This window comes from Anser brachyrhynchus, assembly GCF_964034855.1.
Source record: "Anser brachyrhynchus genome assembly, chromosome: 2".
Taxonomy (NCBI): Eukaryota; Metazoa; Chordata; class Aves; order Anseriformes; family Anatidae; genus Anser; species Anser brachyrhynchus.
The window spans coordinates 70,733,817-70,752,666 of NC_137695.1; the positions used below are offsets into that span (position 1 = coordinate 70,733,817).

Genomic DNA, 18,850 nt, shown 5'->3' on the forward strand with positions numbered 1-18,850 from the left:
TACTGTCTTTGAAAGATAAGCTTGAGCATTATAAACAGGTGTTTTTTGAGGCTAAGTAATGTGGTGCCAAGTTACTTGGAGCCAAGAAAATTTTAGTTTGGAAGCCTGCAGTGGTAGTTGAGAATTTATGTGCCCATGCTTCTGCTCAGCATATACTCTTCACATAGACAAAGGCTAGGGACAGGGAGAGAAATGTTGCACCAGTGCCTCTGCTCAACGTATATTACACCCTTCACACAGATAAGGGTTATGGATTGGGTAAGAAATATTTCTACAAGCTTTAATCAATGTCCTAAATTAGAGAGTCACTCAGAGCTAGTCAAACCAGTTACCTTCATTTTTATCCCCTGATTGACTGAGGCTTTCTTCTTGATTGCTGGTCTCCTCACTTAGTGTAGTAGGTTTAGTAGCATCAGGCTCTTCGGCCCCTTCTTCAGTAGCACCCTCTAGCACTAGGTGAGGGAGATGGGAGAAAGAGAAAGGGATTAAGTTTTGCTGGAAGGCGTTTTAGCAAAGTAAGACTACAACCCCTTAATTTGAGAGCTCCCCCAATGGGTACATAAGTTTGATGATGGAAGCACGTAAACAGAGCCAGCTCAGCGCAGCCAAGTGCCTGCCCCCAGGAGTGTCTGGCACAGGCAGCTGCTGCTGCCTCTGCTGGAAACCAGGCAAACAAAGCGAGGAAACACTCTTGACTTGGTCCCCAGTACTCATCCAGAAAAAAAATAGGAGGAAGAAACAAAAGAGAGAACAAGCCAGCACATCATTGACAGTCGTGATATCTGGTTAGGAGGCTGCAAGAACATTCTGCAGAGAAAGATACAATAAGTAATTTGTTTTCATTCATGAATATCCCACCCTCCTATTTCTCTTCTTGGAGGATTAACATTTACTCCAATAGAAGACTTCATGGTGACCTTATTCCTTCCAGCAGTGGTGAAATGACTACTGAGGTTTCTGGGCCCATTTGGCACATTCCCCACACCCACTGCCCAAGGGCTTTAGGTGAGCTGAAGACATAAGCAACCACCATATTTGCTGACGGAATTTCTCCACGCCCCTTTCTGAAACCACAACCTTATCATGTTATCATTGGGGTTTCAGGAAGGATGCCTGTTCTGGCTGGAGAATGATAGGGCAGTTGAACACCATTTTGAGAGGTGACAGTGAATGATCGGCACAAGAGAAAGAGAGGAGTTCTCGCCTTGTGGCACCCATGCTGACAGCCTCTGAAAAAGGTTATTTGTAATATTGAAAGATAACGATACATTTTTAATGGAGGAATACACCTTTATAACCTTACATGCAAAATAGTTCATTAAGTAAATTAACACACTGTGGACATTTCATAATCTCAGATTTCCAGATTGCATCCAGCAGACTTAATACGAATTTTCCTTTTTTTCAGAAAGCAGAGGCCTTCAGCCTCAAACTGTGGTTAACGGGGTTTCTTCCTTTTAAAACACATGCTCTCTAGGGTGACATGCAAATCTGTCACTCACGTAACACATTCAAATGCTTTCTGAACAGCATCTGCAAATGAGAAATCATAGCATCCTAACTGTTAACATTTTACAGTGTACACCAAAAGGCAGACAAAGAGAAAAGACCCAGCTTCTGCTCTCTTGACTTTTGTCGAGCAGATCCTTATTTCACTCAACGCAAGAAAAAGCAACAGACTCAAGCTCCCTCTGGTTAACTGCCTACCTTCTTGGGAGCTGCACACAGATGAATGGTTTGACACAGTGAACCAGCACAGTCTAGAGCCAAAATGCAGGACCTGACTAAGGCCAGACTCTAAAGCTCTAGATAACATTAACTTCTCAAAACACCATTTTTGGTTTAAGTCTCCAAAAACTGACAAAAAGACCATTTTGATGCTATCCTGAACGATTTAACTTAATTCTTCCCTAGTCATTTTTGTACTTTTCTGCTAAGAAAAACACTGATGTTCCCTATGATGGCAGGGATTGCTTGATCCAAAGAGAAGCCAAGCATCCATCCTTCTGTATTTTCTCCAGCAAGCACGAGAGCTATTGATTTGTTAGGGTCTTTAAAAAAGGTCCATCTCATTCCAGAGCAACACAGTCATTTATTTTTTTCTTTCTTTTTAACCACTTATGTGGTAGCTGGATTAATCCTGAATAGAACAAACACTACAGTTATTTTCAAGACTGGTATAAATATTCTAAGTTGCTGCTGTATCTGCTTAGTACCACCATTTAAAATTATTTGGAGGGATTGTTGTCAAAATTAATGCAAATAAGTGTTTCAGCACTTAAAAACAAACAAGCAAACCAACCAACCAAACAACAAAACAAAACAAAAACAACTCTTCCTTCCAAAGTAGACATATTTTTTTCTCTTTCAGTCAATACCTATAACATTAACGTTACCACTGTTACATCCTGGAAAAAGTTAATCTGTTGTATGAGTGTGAAGACGGGTGTGTCAGCCAAGGTAACTTTAAAATTGCTGAGGATCTTCCCAGAGTATTGGAGTCAGAATTCCTAGTGCTGGTTTTAGCGAGAGTGAAAATGTGACTTTTTCATCAAAAAGAGAAGAGGCAGGCATACAGGCACACATTAACAAACCTACCTTCTGATTTTGAAACACCTGCCAGCCTGCTTTCTGTTCTTCTTTCAGGAGGAAAAGTATGTATTTATGCTATTACAGCCTTTCACAATTTCTGTGAATCAACAGCTATTTTATTTCTGAATCTAAAACATCTTACTGCTAATGCAAACAACAGACCTTGCTTTTAAAATTGTTTTCGATACATTAAAATTTTCCTAATTTATAAGCGGTTGAAAAAAACCTTAAATTCTCCAAAAAAAATAGATACTATTGCTTTTATTTACATATGTATTTATATTTACATATGTATTTTCCATTTTCTTGCACAAAATAAAAATGTGCCTCTGAAACAAAGACAACTGCATGAGCAGCACGCACCAATTTCAGAAGCCTAACTTTCTATTTGCAATAGGATATAGGAACAATAAGGATACTGGGCCAAATCACTCCTTCCTGTGGGAAAACCCATGGCAGAAAGCCTTCAGGCAGGAACATACTGAGAGGTTTCTCTTGCAGATTTTTTTTTTTTTTTTAAATAAATGCATCACTGAGGATGGGGAAATGTTTTTTTTCCACAGACCTAAGAAGCCCAGGGAATCCGCGAGGCAGCAACCAGCACGGATGCCCTACACCAGGCTGCCTTCAGGACTGCAAGCCGCCTCAGCTCACAGTGAAGGCCTCAGCTCAGAGGTCGTGCTGATGGAGCCTCCTTCCTCCCTTTCCCCAAAAGAGAACAAAGACCTCCAGGAAAGAGGGACAAACAGGAAACAGGCTGGCAAACAGTGCAGCCTCAGGTTGCATTCAACATCTGACCAAAGCCTCTAGGAAACAGGGAAGTGGTCACGAGCATTCAAGTCATCTTCTACTTTGATGAAACCCCCCCCCCCCGAGTCATCCTCTCTTATGAAAGCAGAGAGTGCTAAGACATGTGAGGAGAAAACAAACAAACAAACAAAAAAAAAACACAATACAAAATCCCCACAGCCCTCTTTGCCTGCCATATCAAGAGACCCGGCTCCCTCCACTTGATGCTGTTTCTAAAACCATGTAACTGGGGCAACTGCAATCCCACTGAGAAACCTGAGGGGCCTTCAGCTCCTCCTCCTGCCAGAGGCCCACCCCTGATGCTGCACATAACCAGCTATTGGGAGAGTCACCAGGAAAGCAGAGGGCTCACAAGAAAAAAAAAAAAAGGGAAAAAAAAAAAACCTTGTTGCTTCCCATTCAGTCTGTACAGGAAGACACTTGCTAAACCTATTTCCTCCTCTGGGATAAAGTGCGACTCCACTGTATGCTAAAGCTAAGCCCATCAGCAGTTACTTCCCCCCTCTACTTATATGTATTTATTTATATTTAATTTTTTTGTTTAAAGACCACTCTCAACAGTTACATCTGCTTCTCCTTCTGGTGAAGAGCATCACAGATGAAGCAAAAAGGAGAACATGGGCCACAAGGGAAGGAAGAAGAAAGGAGAAGAGATGATGAGTCTTCAGAGTCACAGTCACTTGACTTGCCAGGGAGAGGTGGCTACACAAGCGTGGAGTTGGTACAAATCCCTGCTCCAGTTTGCTCCACTGTCTCTGCACGTGAGCTCTCCCTTCGGAATAGATAGGAAGAAATACACAATACAGGCAAGGAGGGGGAAAACCTTGCATGTAGCACAAAGCTGCTCATTGTTCTGCCCTAAAAAAAAAAGTCCACATCAACGTTAAAGTAGAAGCCATGCACTAATTGGGCCGGGGAAAGATTAACACTCTCCGCCAAATACTTTTATTGGTTTCATTAAACATGCCGCAATACGTAGTACAGAACACAGTGGGAGGAGGAGAAATGGGGGAAACAAATGACTGTTTTAGGAATGCACCCCCCCACACACATGCATTTCAAACCACGTTCTCCCATGAGGCCCAAACAGGAATCCTGAGCCTTCCTCATCATTTCCATCTTAGCAATGCTATTAGCTTATTCAAGGCTTTCCCGCTTTTTTTTTTTTTCCCTCAGTGGTAGAAAAAAAAACCAAGGATCACTTAAATGAAGGCCAGACCTTCTAGTATACAAATTTAGACAAGAACAGAACTTCAAAGAGGGATATCGCATTTGAATAAACAAAAGTTTACAGTTTACCCTTGAGATTATAATACCTAAGAACTGCTACACCACTTTCAAAAACGTTTCTGATGCACTGGTCTCATACCAAGTTTCTACCCGGAGGAGCAGATTTTCTTCCCAGAGCACAAGGTGACACTCCCAAGCACAAACAGCTACTCCCACCCCCAGAGATGTGCACATTGCCCCAACTGCTTTTTGAATGCGATTTTGCTTCAAAGGTGGCAGGAAGGAAAGAGGGTGAAAATGCGTTGTGTGGGAAGAAAAAAGGGTTAATGCTATTCAAAGACACTGCCTCAAGGCAAAGGAAAACCAAAAGAAGAAAGTTTTCCCAACTGACCTTTTTAATACCAACTCTGCCCTTGCTACTGAAGTGTTGGTGCTGACTCGGCACCCCAGCGGTAGAGAATTATACTGGCAGCGTCACCTCACTGTCACCACTGCTGGAGCACCAGTACAGAGCAGCCTACGGGGAAAGGAAGACAAGCATAAAAAAAAAGACAGTGGCATGGGAATATTTGGTGGTCGTTTGTTCGCTTATTATTTGGAAAAAAACAGACACTAAGAATATTACCCCAATGTTTTTGAACTTGTACCTCTAACTACAATTTTCTTCCAGGGACAATGGGGGTGGACGAAGGGGAAGCCAACAAAACAAACCTTCAAAAACACCAACCAAAGAGAGCTGTATCTGTGGAAAGGCACTCTCTGAGCACTAAAAGACAGATTGCTCATCTTCCTACTTGACCTCTTGGAACTACTACTGATACAGTTGTTTTACCTGTGTTAGCATACCTTGCCCTGTAAAATAACCCTATGATCCACCATGGCCATATGCCTCTTCTTATTTAACATAGACACAGACAGATACGCACAGACACTGAATAAACAAGTAAAGCACATGCTCATGGCCATGCCTTAAAGCAGAGCCGGGGAGCACTACCTGTTTGCAGGGCAGGGCAAGGGAGGAAGCACCAAACGAGCAAGAAGACCCCTGTGTATACAGATCATTTTGTACACTGTTGTTACAACACCTAACTGCCAGTCTAAATTTTGAATATTCAAGTATGTTTACCCCTCTGGTTTTATTCCTTCACATGCACGATGAGATATGCAAGCACATCTAGTTTATATGCAGGTTTTGAAATCCATGTCTGGATGACTTATCGAACGTTAGTGGTCCCCAGGACTTTGACTTAGCTGACCAAAAGCATCTCTCATAAAACACACTGGAATTTGAACTCTGTTACTGCCTTAAGTGAACTGCAACTCTGAATCATCATGATACCCTGGTACCGTGCTGATAAAGTCACACTGAAAACAAGGAAGCTACACTAATCTAACAAGCAGATGCTGTACTGGCAAAGAGAGGCTTCCTGGATGAAATTCTCCTATATTTTCCAACTGGTTTACAGCAATACAAGGAGACACCAGGCAGCATTAATATAAGACGCATTCATACCTGTCTCCTTGGCCCCACGCTCAGCTTGCTAACTTGCTAACTTATATAGCACCCCCCCGTTTGTTTCTTTCACAATGGCTGTGTGCTGTGGGAATGGCAGCTCACACAAGAGCCTGTGGTCTTGCTAGGCTAGAAAAGAGAAGCGAGGCACACACTGCTCGAGAGCGAAAGCAAAATCTGACGGCCCCCAGGCCCCTGATGGGAAAGCCTAGTTCTCTGCCAGCAGACTCTGCACCTCCGGGGGTTCGGTCTCAGCCTGCTCGAGCTCCCCTCCAGCATAACTGTGCCCAGGATGGCCACACCACACAATACGCACAGCCCTGCAGGAACTGCAACCCCCCCTTATTTTGTCTGACCAGCTGCTGAAAAATTTTGAGATTGCCTAACGCCTTATCCCTCCTCCCCCATACCAAAGACATGTCTAAAAGCTGTTCCTCATCCTCACCGTTTGTATCAGCTTGCGGGTTAGCACCTGGCCCTCCAGGCAGCCTTTGTCACCAAACTGCAGTCAGCTTTGAGAACTTGTTCAGGCAAAAAGGACACTGAGATTTGAAGGCAGCTTAACAAACTTGGGGCCACGAGAGCTGCTTTCAGACACATGCAAAAAAATGAAGACGGGAAAACAGCGAAGTAATGCAAGCAACAGACGTCCCTCCACTCCTTCCCGTGTACAAACGCCCCTCCATCCTCATCCTTGCCGGCTCCCTGTGCACCATCAGGGTGCAAGGAGGCCTCTGGGGAGGGGTTCAACTCCCCGAAATGCGGCCAAGGGAGCACGCTGGGTAAGGCGGGCCTTCGGCGCTACCTAGAGCGTCCCCTCCCCTGCTCCCTCCCCGCGTGCCGAGCAGGGACACAAAAGCAATACTGTCTGTCCTTATAAGCTCTGCTTTGCATGTGTTCAGCAAGCTAGGACAGCTGTGTGGACAGCTCGCAGAGTTCCAGGAAGTTGATGTGTTTCTTGGCTTCGACTCCAGTTTATTTGCCTTAGATGAAGTGGCGACCCAAGAAAGTCCCTTCGCATCCCCCCGGGTGGGCAAGCCGCAAGACGGTGGCGTGCCTTGAGACACAGCGCAGGGTCTCTCCTCTGACCGACAGGCCTTCCCCAGCCCGGCCGCCGCAGCTCTCCCTTGGGCCGGGGCTGGCTTGCATCCCGCTGGGCGAGGAGACACCGTGGGACGTGGTGCAGGAGAGCGTGGGAGCCCGGGACTGCGATCCCCCAGCAGAGCCAGGGCCTGGAGGACCCAGCCCCGAACGCATGAGCGATGCCGGGCTGGTGTGAAGGAGAGGGCAGGTTGGGCAAGCAGTGCTGCACCGTCTGCTGCAACAGACACTACCCAAAAGGAGCTGAGGAAAACCCAGGAAAATTTAGCGGCGGGGGAGCCCGAAATGATGACCAGCAGGCACCCCTCGGCTTTGCATGTCCCCCTGCTGAGATGGGATGTGTGCCTCAAGGAGCTGAGCCCCTCCAGCAGCCCTTAGGGAAGCAAAACCGCACTCGCTGCTGCTGCTGCTGCCTGAGAGAGGGGTAAGGGATGTAAAATGAGGAAACAATCTGAAGCGTAGCAAGTAGAAAGCCCTGTGTTTTTTTTTGTTGTTTTTTTTTCTTTTTACATTTTTGCCTTGCGCTGAGAGGAAGAATCACAACACAGCCAAACCCAGTAAACTTAAAACCCTGGGGGAAAGAAACAAACAAACAAAAAAAGCTATACATTGATGTGCCATAACCTAGACAGCTAAGCAAGCACTGTGCTGAGAGAACAGGATGCTTTCCCAAGAGTCTGAGGGGTGAGCTAGACGGACTGCACTTGGGAAAGCCAGATGGAAAACATTTCAGAGTAAGAGAGAAGAAAAGCCACCTCCCCTCCAGCCAAGGCAAACTGCTGCATCCCTCAACTCCGATGAAGAAAAGGATGCAAGGACAGGGTGCGGGCAAAACGGGACGCTCAAGTCTGCCGGGTAGCTGTGACGGAGGTGCTGGCATCCCTGACAATATATGGCCAGTCTAAACCACGGGATGTCTTGTCCTTTTAAGGTGGGCCAAAAGCAAGCATCTGTGCAGCAGCAGCACAGCACGAGCCTGCAATCAATAGCCCCTGGTGTCACTTAAAAAAAACAGGGGCTTCTGTGCCTTACCAACTGGCTGTGCAGATGCCCAGGCACCCACCCGGCGGGGAGACAATCAGTCTGGTTGTTCCTCCTCGCAGCATCACAAAAGAATAAGGAACAGTAACAGCGAGAGGAAGAAAAGCCACGAAACACCGCCACTGTGCCGCTCGCTGGCAATCGGTGCCTGCAGCTGTTGGGGCAGGGGGGGCGGCCCGGCCCCGGCCCTCGCCCCAGCAGCCCTGATGGCCAACAGCTCAGCCAAGGGCAGCTTCGGACCCGCAGTTCTGGGCGAAGGTCCCAGGCAAAGCTCTGAAGGAAAGTGGTAGGAGAAATGAGCAAATGTTTTGCTCCTTCACGCCTGTTCTTCGCACATAGCTGGAGCTGTGCGTGTGCAGCAGGACAGGTTTGGAAAGGATTAGAGAGGCAGGATGAATCACACAGAGGAAGGCACAGAAAATCTCCTGTGCCAGTGCCCTGTTTCTTGCGCAGCACACTGGTTACAATCCCCTTCCTCCAGGGACGGATTTAAAGAAGGCTTCACTGAGACAAGTTTATATTTTTTATAAACTGAAAACAGGGCATGCTAAACCAGGAAAAGACATTTTTCTTTTGCACTATGTACTGCATGGAGTTTCACCACTGTAAGTGCATCCACACACAGCAACATTCCTTGTGTAGGCAAGCCCAGAGGGGACAGCATCAGCTCACTTACTGCATCCTTTGCAGCCTGACAGTGCTGGTTGTGAGACAGGCGCCAGCACACTCCGCATGCAGCACCTTACCAGGTAGCATGCCAGAGTACTCTACACCTCACAAGGTAACAAAGTAAAATGATGCGCAACATGAAAAGAAAGATGGAAATTACAGGGATTAAAACTCATTTCCTGGTGGTGGTGTTGTCAACCACCACAATTTTATCACGAGCCCTGAAAAAATCTGATGGTATTACATTACTGCACAAGAATCTCAAACTTTTTTTTTTTTTTTTTAGGCAAAAGTTCTAGTTTTCCGGGTTGTGGAGAAAGGACAGAAACATTAGATGCTCAACAAAATAAAAAAACAAACCAAGGTGAATGGTTTTATATCTTAAAGGCTCAAGCTTTTAAGGATAATCATGACCTCAGATGCTAAACCTGAATTAACACACAGATATCAACATGGAGTCCTTTCTTTGTACAGTGCGTTTTGTACCCTGTAACATATACCCTCCAAAACGAAAATGGCTTTTTTTTTTTTTTTTAAGGAACAGAATCGCTACATCTCGGCACGTTTCTAACTTTTTATTTAAAAGCCAACACAGCTGCACTCTAATGCTACTTAAAGATGAGAGCCTCCACCAAATTACCAAACTCGTTTTAAGCAGAAGGGGATTCAACATGCAAATGTTTTGCAGAGAGAATGATTCAAGAGTTTGCAGCTCTTCTTGCTGCTCTTTTCCAGGGAGCATGACTTGCTGACAGGATTAACTACTGCCAGGCTCACGAAGCTGGGAGACAGCTGCCACATGGCAGCCATTTATTACAAAGCTCCACTTCTCTAAAGTTAGGAAAGGCAGACGATTTCATCTGTGTTATCAGCAGGGTTCCTCTGCTCCACAGGCTTTAGCGACTAGGCTTTTTCTAAACAAACACCTCCTTTTCTCCCTCACCTTGTTAACATCATTATCTTCCTGTCTTCTGTATCTGGTCAGCACAGGAACTATTCCCCCTATCACACTTTCCAAACAAACAACAAAAAAATCTATAACCAAGACAATTTAAAATGTTCAAACACACACACGCTGAAAGAGAGTTTTAATTAGAAGGTTTTAGTTTGACATTTTAGGAGGGAAAACCACATGTCACAAGTAGGAAAGAGAGATGTGCTGGAGCAAAGGGAGTCACAAGTGTTCTGCACAACCCTCATTCCTTTTAACGTGAGCCTCCAGTGCAATATCCAACACAACTACACAGCTTTTCCATGAGCAAGACAACCTGTAGCGCTCCTCATATCCCCACATCAGGCAGACCCTGCACAGACCCACAAGCCAAAGCCACCCTCCTGCTCTGCACTGCATGAGACCAACAGGTTTTAAGTCAACCACCTTTTACAATCTGCTAAAGACCAGAAACACATATATGCCATCTGCATCATCTCCATGTGATACTAAGTTTAGATGACCATAGGATGCCGTTCTCCCACTATTTTCAATCAGAGCCAAGAGATACAAGCTAGGTGTTCAATTTTACCTGGGGTATTCTAATTCAATGTTTGCCACAGGTGCCAGAGTACCAGAAATCACTCAAACTGAGGCTTATTGCCTCCTGATGGTGAAGGAAGAACCCAGCCTTAAGAAAAATGCCTCTCCCCATCACTGATGAACAAGTTGCTGCAGCCCTGTGCGCACACCCACCAGCTTATACCAGCTGGGCTGGTAGCCTCCAGGGTTGTTTGTGGAGCTCTAAATTCTGAAACACAGTGTTTGCTTCTTGTTTTAGTTAGGTAAATTAGTTACAGCAGTAGATGGTGCTGGCAAGCAGGCAAAGCTGAGATCCTCACAGGAGAGCCAGCAGGAAAAATTTAAACAGCAGAACTACTTGTCAGTGGTATTCTTCAGTACAAGTTTTCATTCTATTTTGAAATAAACACAGTGAAACTAACCTGTGGGAGGTGCTTCCTGCACACTGACAAAATGAAACAGCATCTGTCAATTTTCATAGAGTGCAACACACACGCCAAACTAGAGCACAGAAATCCAGATCTACAATTTTTATGGAATTCAGAAGTCCCTCAGCTTTATCAGATGAGTACAAGAAGCCTCCTCAGAAAAGACATCTCTCTATCTAATCTGAAAAAGACGCATACTAAAACCAAGAATTGCCTACGCACTCACAAACATAAATCCCCCTTCATCCACAACTGCATCCAGCTGCTCACCTTCTACGTTCCTTGTAATATAGCTTTTGCTCTGGGACTTTAAAAGCCTAGCAGGCATTTCAAAAGGATTTTACAAAGTACACAGGCCCGGCCTTGTAAAAGCTCATAAGGACTCCATGGAGGTCATCATGGAGCTTAGACAGTCTGCAAACAGCATAATCCATGTGAGGTGGTGAGGTAAGGAATGACCAAAGTTGGGCGGATAGGCCTGAAGACTTCTGCAGCAACTGGCTCCTCCAACACTGCTGTAGCCCCTGGAGGAAACGCCTGCTGATCTTCAAAGCTCTTCAGTGGGAACAGTCTTAAGTTTCCTGAACACAAGCATTCCGGTGGCAAGGCCACAAGCCTCGTACACACGCAGAGAAAAACACAAAATCAAAGTAAAAAAAAAAAAAATCCACTAAGGTTAATAACTGCAAATACCAGCAAGACTGACTCTCTATTCTGCAATAAGCTGTCAGATCCACCCAGCAAAGTTTTGATGCTCCTCGGCACCATAGCCACAGAGATTAAGTAGCAGCTTACAATCTCTGCAGCTTTCTTTTGTCTGTCATGGGTACTGCTCCCCATATGTAGACTTCTGGAATGCAATACTCAGTTGTTCAGCCTAAGAGGGATGCTGCAGCCTGTAGGTGCACAAGGTATCCACTGTAACTCTGCCAAGACCACTGCAGTGTAGACCCGCAGGCAGAATTTGAGGTACAGCCCTCAGTTGGCTGACGGGCTGCACAAGTGAGTATGAGTAAAGGGGAGTCTGGACACCTGCACACTGCAAAGAATTGCAGGAAGTTTATTTCAGGAAAGCTGGGAAAAAAAAAAAAGGAAAACAGACAAAATTGTGAACAGGTTTCTTCACTAAGTGAAGTTTCAAGTTGCTATTCCTCCAGCCAAAAACGTCTGCTTCTGGTCCAAAATCATTCTTCTCTTCCAAAAACACAATTTCACTGCTAGTGCTTCACACATTACCATCAAACAGATGACACAGACAATTCTTCCCACAATTTATGTATGAAAAGGGCAGCTTATTTCCTTCTGCTCACTCTCATTGACTTGTAAGATTGCACACCAAAACATTAATTTGGAACAAAGTAGTATGAATTACGCAAAGGTTCAATCCGATTCTCTAGCAGTTGTAGACATTAACCATAGAAAAAAATGACCAACAACACGCGCAAACAAAAAAAAATCGACCAAGTGACCTGTGCATCCACTCATGGCCACCCCAATTCTACAGAAGAAGAGCAACAGTTCACTAAGTGGAACCTTGACCAATTGCTTTCACTTGTGCACACATAGCAAAGCAACATTAAATTATCATAATCAAACTTGTGATACTGAAATTCATACTTATTTTCATGAGTGATGTTCCCACATGAACATTTTCTCAGTCATATACATACACACCCACACAGCCATTTTCCTTTAATTCTGAAAATGAAATCACCTTGCTTTACAGTTTTAAGCCAGTCCATATTATGGCAATATATATATGTTTACACTAATCTTGCTGAGGTCATTTAGGATCTATTCCATGACAAGCGGTAAACAAGAACAAAAGTGTTTTAAGAGAGCCAAAAAAGAAACAATAATCATTGGAGGTGGTTCTTTGAATGGGGTACAACTCTTTAAAGGCACAAACTGTATTGCTACCTAACTGACGGATCTCATCCTCTAAACTTCACACAAAATGGATGTTAATTCCAAGCAAAAGTAAAGGATGAAGAAAACCTCAACACCAGAATTCACACTTTCACTCAGATACTAAATAGCAGGAGCTATTTTCCACTTCCAGTTCAGACATTATTACTCTGTATTGTTTTATAAGCCTTCTGAAGCTCAGCTGTTCAGTATAAAGAGGTACATGGGAAGAAGTTAAGAAATCAGCAGCAGTCTCACCTGTTGAGCAGAAAAGGGCATATCTGAATGAGTTAAAACAAGAAACTAAAAGGAGAAAGAAAAAAAAACACCAGTCAAATAAATAATTTTTCACGGTAAGGTGAAAAACTTTTCTCAGCCTACCCACCCATTTCACACATGGTAATGTGGAACTACCATTCTACCAAAAATTAGAAGACAGTCACGGGATTTGTTTCCCTTGTTCGTTCATCTGAACTTCAAACAGGGTTTCTGAAGCTAGAAGATTTTACCAGCCCAACTTACTGACAGCTGAAGACAGAAATGAGGCCTTTCCTCATTTGTTAGGGTCTTGCATGACACAGAGACTATGGAGGTAGACACTTTCATAAACAGAAGCAGCGGCAGCAACATGTTCAGCATATTTTGCACTGAACTTGAAATGTTATTCAATACAGATCTAGCAGAAAAAAATATGAAAGCTGGCAACTTCAAAAGTTCCTCAGCAAATACAGCCCTTTAAAACTCCCCACAAAACACTAAAGCATGGATAATTTCTGAAATAGCAAGGTCTTTAAAATAAGCAAGCTCCTGAAAGGGTGGGGTAGTTGGGAGAGTTATCACACCTCTGGGGGAAGTCAGAGGCTCTATCTTGGCAGCGTTTCATTCCTTCATATACCCAGGGGACTGATTAGTTCATGATAAGCAATTAGGCACCCCGGGGAGGCCAGTTAACTGTCTTACCAAAACAAAAAGGCTGCACAACTGTAAGTCTCACTAGATTAAAGAATCACTATCTGAAGAACAGCAAATTTGTGTTTGTTCCCTTCTACTGCAACTAGCAAAGATTACATTTTGCCTACATATGGCACACACAGATCTTAGAAATCCCAAATTTGAGCACGTACTTGCTGCTAAATTGGTAACAAATGCTCTGAAGCATTTTCTTTCCCAAGACACCAGTGCTGTGATGCAGGAAAAAAGGGGGAGGGATGGAGGGGAGGAACACAGTAAATAGTGATTAGAAGACTTGAAATAGTAATCTCATTCAGTTAAATTTGTTTTCCTCATTGTTAAAATAGTGCCCAATCAAGAATAAGCTGCAGAAAGCGGAACCTGGAAAGGCCGTACGTGGGAGGCTCCTGCTCACTGCGAGGCACCTATGTATGTCAGGATCTTGCCCATGTTAAACATTGATCTCCGGTGAAGCCGAGGGCCGAATTTGCGTTTCACCTGCCAACTGATGTAAAAGCTCCAACAAACACCAGAATGACGATGCTTCTGACTTACATCAGGCCCAACATATTTCAAAGTACTTCGACAGCTTAAAATATGAAGGAATGCTTTTCAATAAGATGACCCCCTGTTCTTTTCTGTCCTTTTATCTTTTCTTAACAGTTTGCCATCCAGTGATAGGAGGGAACCCCAGCTGCATAGCCTGAGCTTTTATCTTCTGCTGACCATGCAACAACACAAAGCTCAGTGCTGGATTTCCTGCTGCTTGCCTAAAAGGGCTGTTCAGCTTGTTTAAATATTACTTGCCTTGGGAGCCTTGGAGTTGTGCCCAAGCACTGTACTGTATCTTCCCAGCATCCATTTCAGCATGTACTTTAAAGGTCTTTAGGTTCGATGTACTATGCTCTCCCTCGCTACAGGAGGAGCCTGATGCCTCTAGAAAAAAATAAAACCCATACAACTCCTCTCTCTCTCGCTGTTCCCCCCATTAATCCCCATGCCTCATTCTGTTACACAGCTAACAGAAGTCCCTCTTCATCCCAAAAGCATGCAAACATATTTAGTTCAGTAAACTGAACCAATTACAACCAAGGCAAAGACATTCTGGTATGAAAGGCCACAGCTAGGAAGAAATCAGATGCCATGTATCACGTACAGCAAGCTATTAATGCCCCGTCAGCAAACAACCGAGAAAGTACAGTACCAAAAGTAGGCTTTTAGGCTGAGCTGTGGTAAAGCAGCCTCTTGACGTGCTAAATTTAAGAAGTCTCCACAGTGGATTTTAGAAGTAAGAATCTTCAGACAGGACCTTCTCAGAATTTGTGAATTTAACACGAAGTCGCTTTCTTTCCTAGTTCAGCGTGGTGATGAAAATAAACTGTGGCTTTTACAAAAGCAAGTAAGGACAATCAGCCTTTGCAGATTCTTTCAAAACCCCTCATTTTCACAATTACTGTGCCGCTGAGAGGCTGAGTTCTGGCTACAAGGTCAGCAGCAAGATAACCTTGGCCAACTGAGAAGATCTGCATCAGCCCAAGCAGGGCGCGAGGCGGCCACCCATGCAGCCACCCCGCAGGCCTCACTGCTAACCCGCCGATACGGATGGAGGAGGAGATGCAAATCCATTTCAAAATCTATTTGTGGAAGTCATGGACACAGACGTGCCAATAAGAAAAAACTGTAGCCAATACCGATTGCAAGAACTGACCTGTAAGAAGACGTCTCTCTGCTGAGATGCAGGAATACATGTACCCCACACAAGCTGATTTAGAACTACAGCTGCAAGGAAACTCAAGGTTAGAAGTGGAAAACTGTTTTTAATCCATTCTGCTTTGCCTCAGACTGCAGAGTACAGGCTGATTTAACCTGATGTAAGCCACGGCTGTCATTCAGAAGGAGAGACAAGCCAGTCCTCACTTCACCCCTCAGCTCCAGCTACACCTTCCCCCTCCAGCATTGTGCCAGTCCTGGCATTTGAACAGCCGCACAGTGATCTGGGATCATGGAATTGGTCACACTGTTTTGGGATGTGTGGTTTTTGGGGGGTTGTTTTTCTTTATATATGCACAGACATACAGTTTCATCAACAGCCTTCAAACAGGGTAGCTGAAGCATCGTCAAATTACACCCTCTATTTGAGTGCGGGATGAGAGACCTGAGCAAGAATGTTGTCTGTAACTCTATTCCTGTGGTGCAGCAGTACCAGGGAAAGATGAAAAGATGTCGTGGAATGAACTCACTGCCAGCTCCATCTGCAGTCCCTCCTCCTGCTCCTCCTCTCTCCCTTTGCTCCAGCTCGGAGTTCGTTTGCAGTCCTTCTGCCACTGAAGAAAACTCCTTCCACTTAAAAATCTACCTGAAGTTCAGCTCTCCAATTAAACACAGTGAAAAGAATCTCACAATAAAATGAACTATGACAATTAAAATGTCTGCACTGCATCTCTCCATGGAATCCCTGGAAGAGGGGAGCAAGAGAGCAGGAGCAGTCCCAGGCAGTCAGTTAGTCATTTTCTACTTGCCTGTCCAATCTCTCCCAAATCAAGGACTGGGTGTACCTTTTGTGCAGTGCTAAGCACAAAACAAACAGAAGTCTACAATATCTCCCTCTGGCCTCCCTCAAATTTTTCAGGGCTGAATAAAACTGCATTTTCAACCTTTTTTTGCTTGTAAACCTCTGTAAATGACCCCTTCCCCATGCACAAAGATGAAGTTATCCCCCTCCAAAAAAAGTACAACTCACGCTTTGCTAAGCCACATCAGTAACAAAGCTGAAACAGTCTGCCACCACGTGCCACCACATGTCTCAACCAGAGCTACAGAGTACCTGGTAAGTAGGGCAAACTGCTCACCTGGAGTTCTCAGGTATTTTAGAAACAATATTTACAAACCTTGGACCCTTGGACTTAACGTGCAGCACGGTGGGAATGGCACACATGCTCCCACACCGGCAGCATGACCACCTCCAGAGAGCAGCATTTATTGTACGGTGCATCACCTCAAGGGGATGGGATGGGACAGAAGTTGAGAAAAGAAACCAAAGCTGCATGGAGAAAGGACGTGTTGCCTGGCTGCATGTCCTCAGGCGCTGCTAGCTCACATTGCTTGCACCATCTGATCACTCAAAGCTAAACATGGAATGTAGGTAGCAAGTCATAACGCTGTGCAGGGCTGGAGACGTGACCCATCAGCTGTTTCTGCATTATAATTATTGCACTGGGGTACAGCAGGACCAAAAGTTTGCCTGCGCAAATTTCTGTGACGTTTTAATTTGTTAAAAATAACAATAGAGGCTGCATACCGCTTACAGATTTGAGATTACACTTGCTTCTCTGCAGGCCCAGCACACCCTGTTTAAGTCCTCAATCCTCCAGACAAGTGGAGGGACCAGAATTATTTTGCTTTAATCAAAACAGCATTAAGAAATCAGATTTCACAGGGCTGTGATCTCTGCTCCCCAAAACAGAAAGGAGTTTCAAAGAAAGAAAGCAGTGCTCCTGAACCATCACGCTCTGCATTTCTAAACGGACTTGGTCATTTCCCCTTCAAGCCACTTCTGCTCCCATGCTTTCTCTCGCTCTCATCTTATTTTTAAAGTTTCTGCTAGTAATAAAAATAAGAATTAAAAAAAGAAAACCTTGTTGCAATACCATCGTTTCCTTGTATTATCATATTCTCTAGTGAACTTATTAATTTTCAGAGTGATCTTGACCCTCAGCTCCCATGGGCCTCAAGTGATGCAAACGGTTTCTTTCAGCTCTTCCTCCATTTTATTTTTGTCCTAACATGCACTGACTACAAGCACAGAGCTAGGTTTTGCAACCTTGGACTGAAAATGCAAATATCTTCACTGGTACAGCTGGAAAGGAACACTTAAATTTTAAGCAATTGGATTGTTACTTTTACATGTTCAGAATTAAGCAAAGCCCAAACTGTACAAGTAATTTAAACCAATACATATTCAACATGACTTACTCTTCAGGCTTTGCCCTACGAGTGAAGCTTCAGTTATTAAGAACACAATTTGTCACACTGTAACATTAATTTTAGTATGACAAGTCAGCAGAGAAACAACAACAAAAATTGTATTAAAACAGACCAAGAACCTGCAGCAGTATGCGGACAAACCGTTTATGTTAAATGAAATGTTACAGGCAATGTAAACCTTGATAGCACAGTCCCTTTCCAAACAACTGCAGGCCAGAGGGATGCTTTCAAGATACTCACAGCTACTTAAAGCTTCCCATTTGAGCATGGACTCCCTCTGCCCACCCCTTCACCAAAACAATTGAACAAACACGTTAGCACTTCTAGATAAAGGTGACTTCAAAGCAAAATGCTTGTGAGGTCTGAATACAAAGGGATACTCCCCAAACTTCAAAGCTGCCATTTTTTGCAAGAGCAGAGATGTACTCAGATGCAAGGTGGCTATCAGGAAGACAGCAGGAAGGGAAAAGTACAGCAGTAAGCTACAAACGTACCCTTGCAGGTCAGAAAAGCACACTCGCGGCTAATAGACCAAAACTTCTGTTAGCACCAGAAAAGCACCCATCTCTAAGAAACCACTTCCTATCCGATTCTCCCCATCCCCTCCCAGACAGCCTGCTCCCTATTGTAATTCAGAACAACCAGGCAACTGATCTCTAACCATCCATCAGAAGAATTGGCTAATACAATGTCACCCGGCCTACCACATGAACAAAAACCACTAACGATTCAAGCCGGTGGTTAACTGCACGTTTTTGCTTTACTGACGGTATTGCACCGACGAGGGAGGGTTCCCTTGCCTTTCCACATACGCTGCTCTCTCAGAAATCCGCCCTGCACAAACTCAGATTTACAAATATGTATACAAATACCCTACACATTTGCTTCCACCTGGTGGATTACCAGAGACTGAGAGGATGGCGTTTTTTAGAACAAACACGTAAACCCACCTCTAAGATTAGATGCATGGTAATTCTGTGGGCAACGGTGGAGGGGAAGAGTGGTTGGGTTTTTTGGGGGGAGGGAGGAGGTTGCAAGAAAAGGAGTACAAATCGCTATTTAACCCCTTTTCAAACTCATTTTTTTCTCTCTTGGAAAGCAAACAAAAAA

At 44.3% G+C, this 18,850-nt stretch overlaps 1 protein-coding gene across 14 annotated transcripts in view; it reads right to left on the reverse strand.

The window, feature by feature from the left end:
- Positions 1-18,850, reverse strand: part of RREB1 (ras responsive element binding protein 1) — a 124,429-nt gene that overhangs the window by 67,726 nt on the left and 37,853 nt on the right. For 8 of the 14 annotated variants that reach the window (XM_080579249.1, XM_080579250.1, XM_080579244.1 and 5 more), the window contains one exon: positions 333-452. In XM_080579249.1, coding sequence (XP_080435375.1) covers positions 333-452 — 120 coding nt within the window. Of the gene's footprint in view, positions 1-332; positions 453-5,023; positions 5,150-6,590; positions 6,730-18,850 lie in introns of those variants that run through there. The other 6 variants (XM_080579245.1, XM_080579252.1, XM_080579254.1 and 3 more) reach the window with 2 other exon arrangements.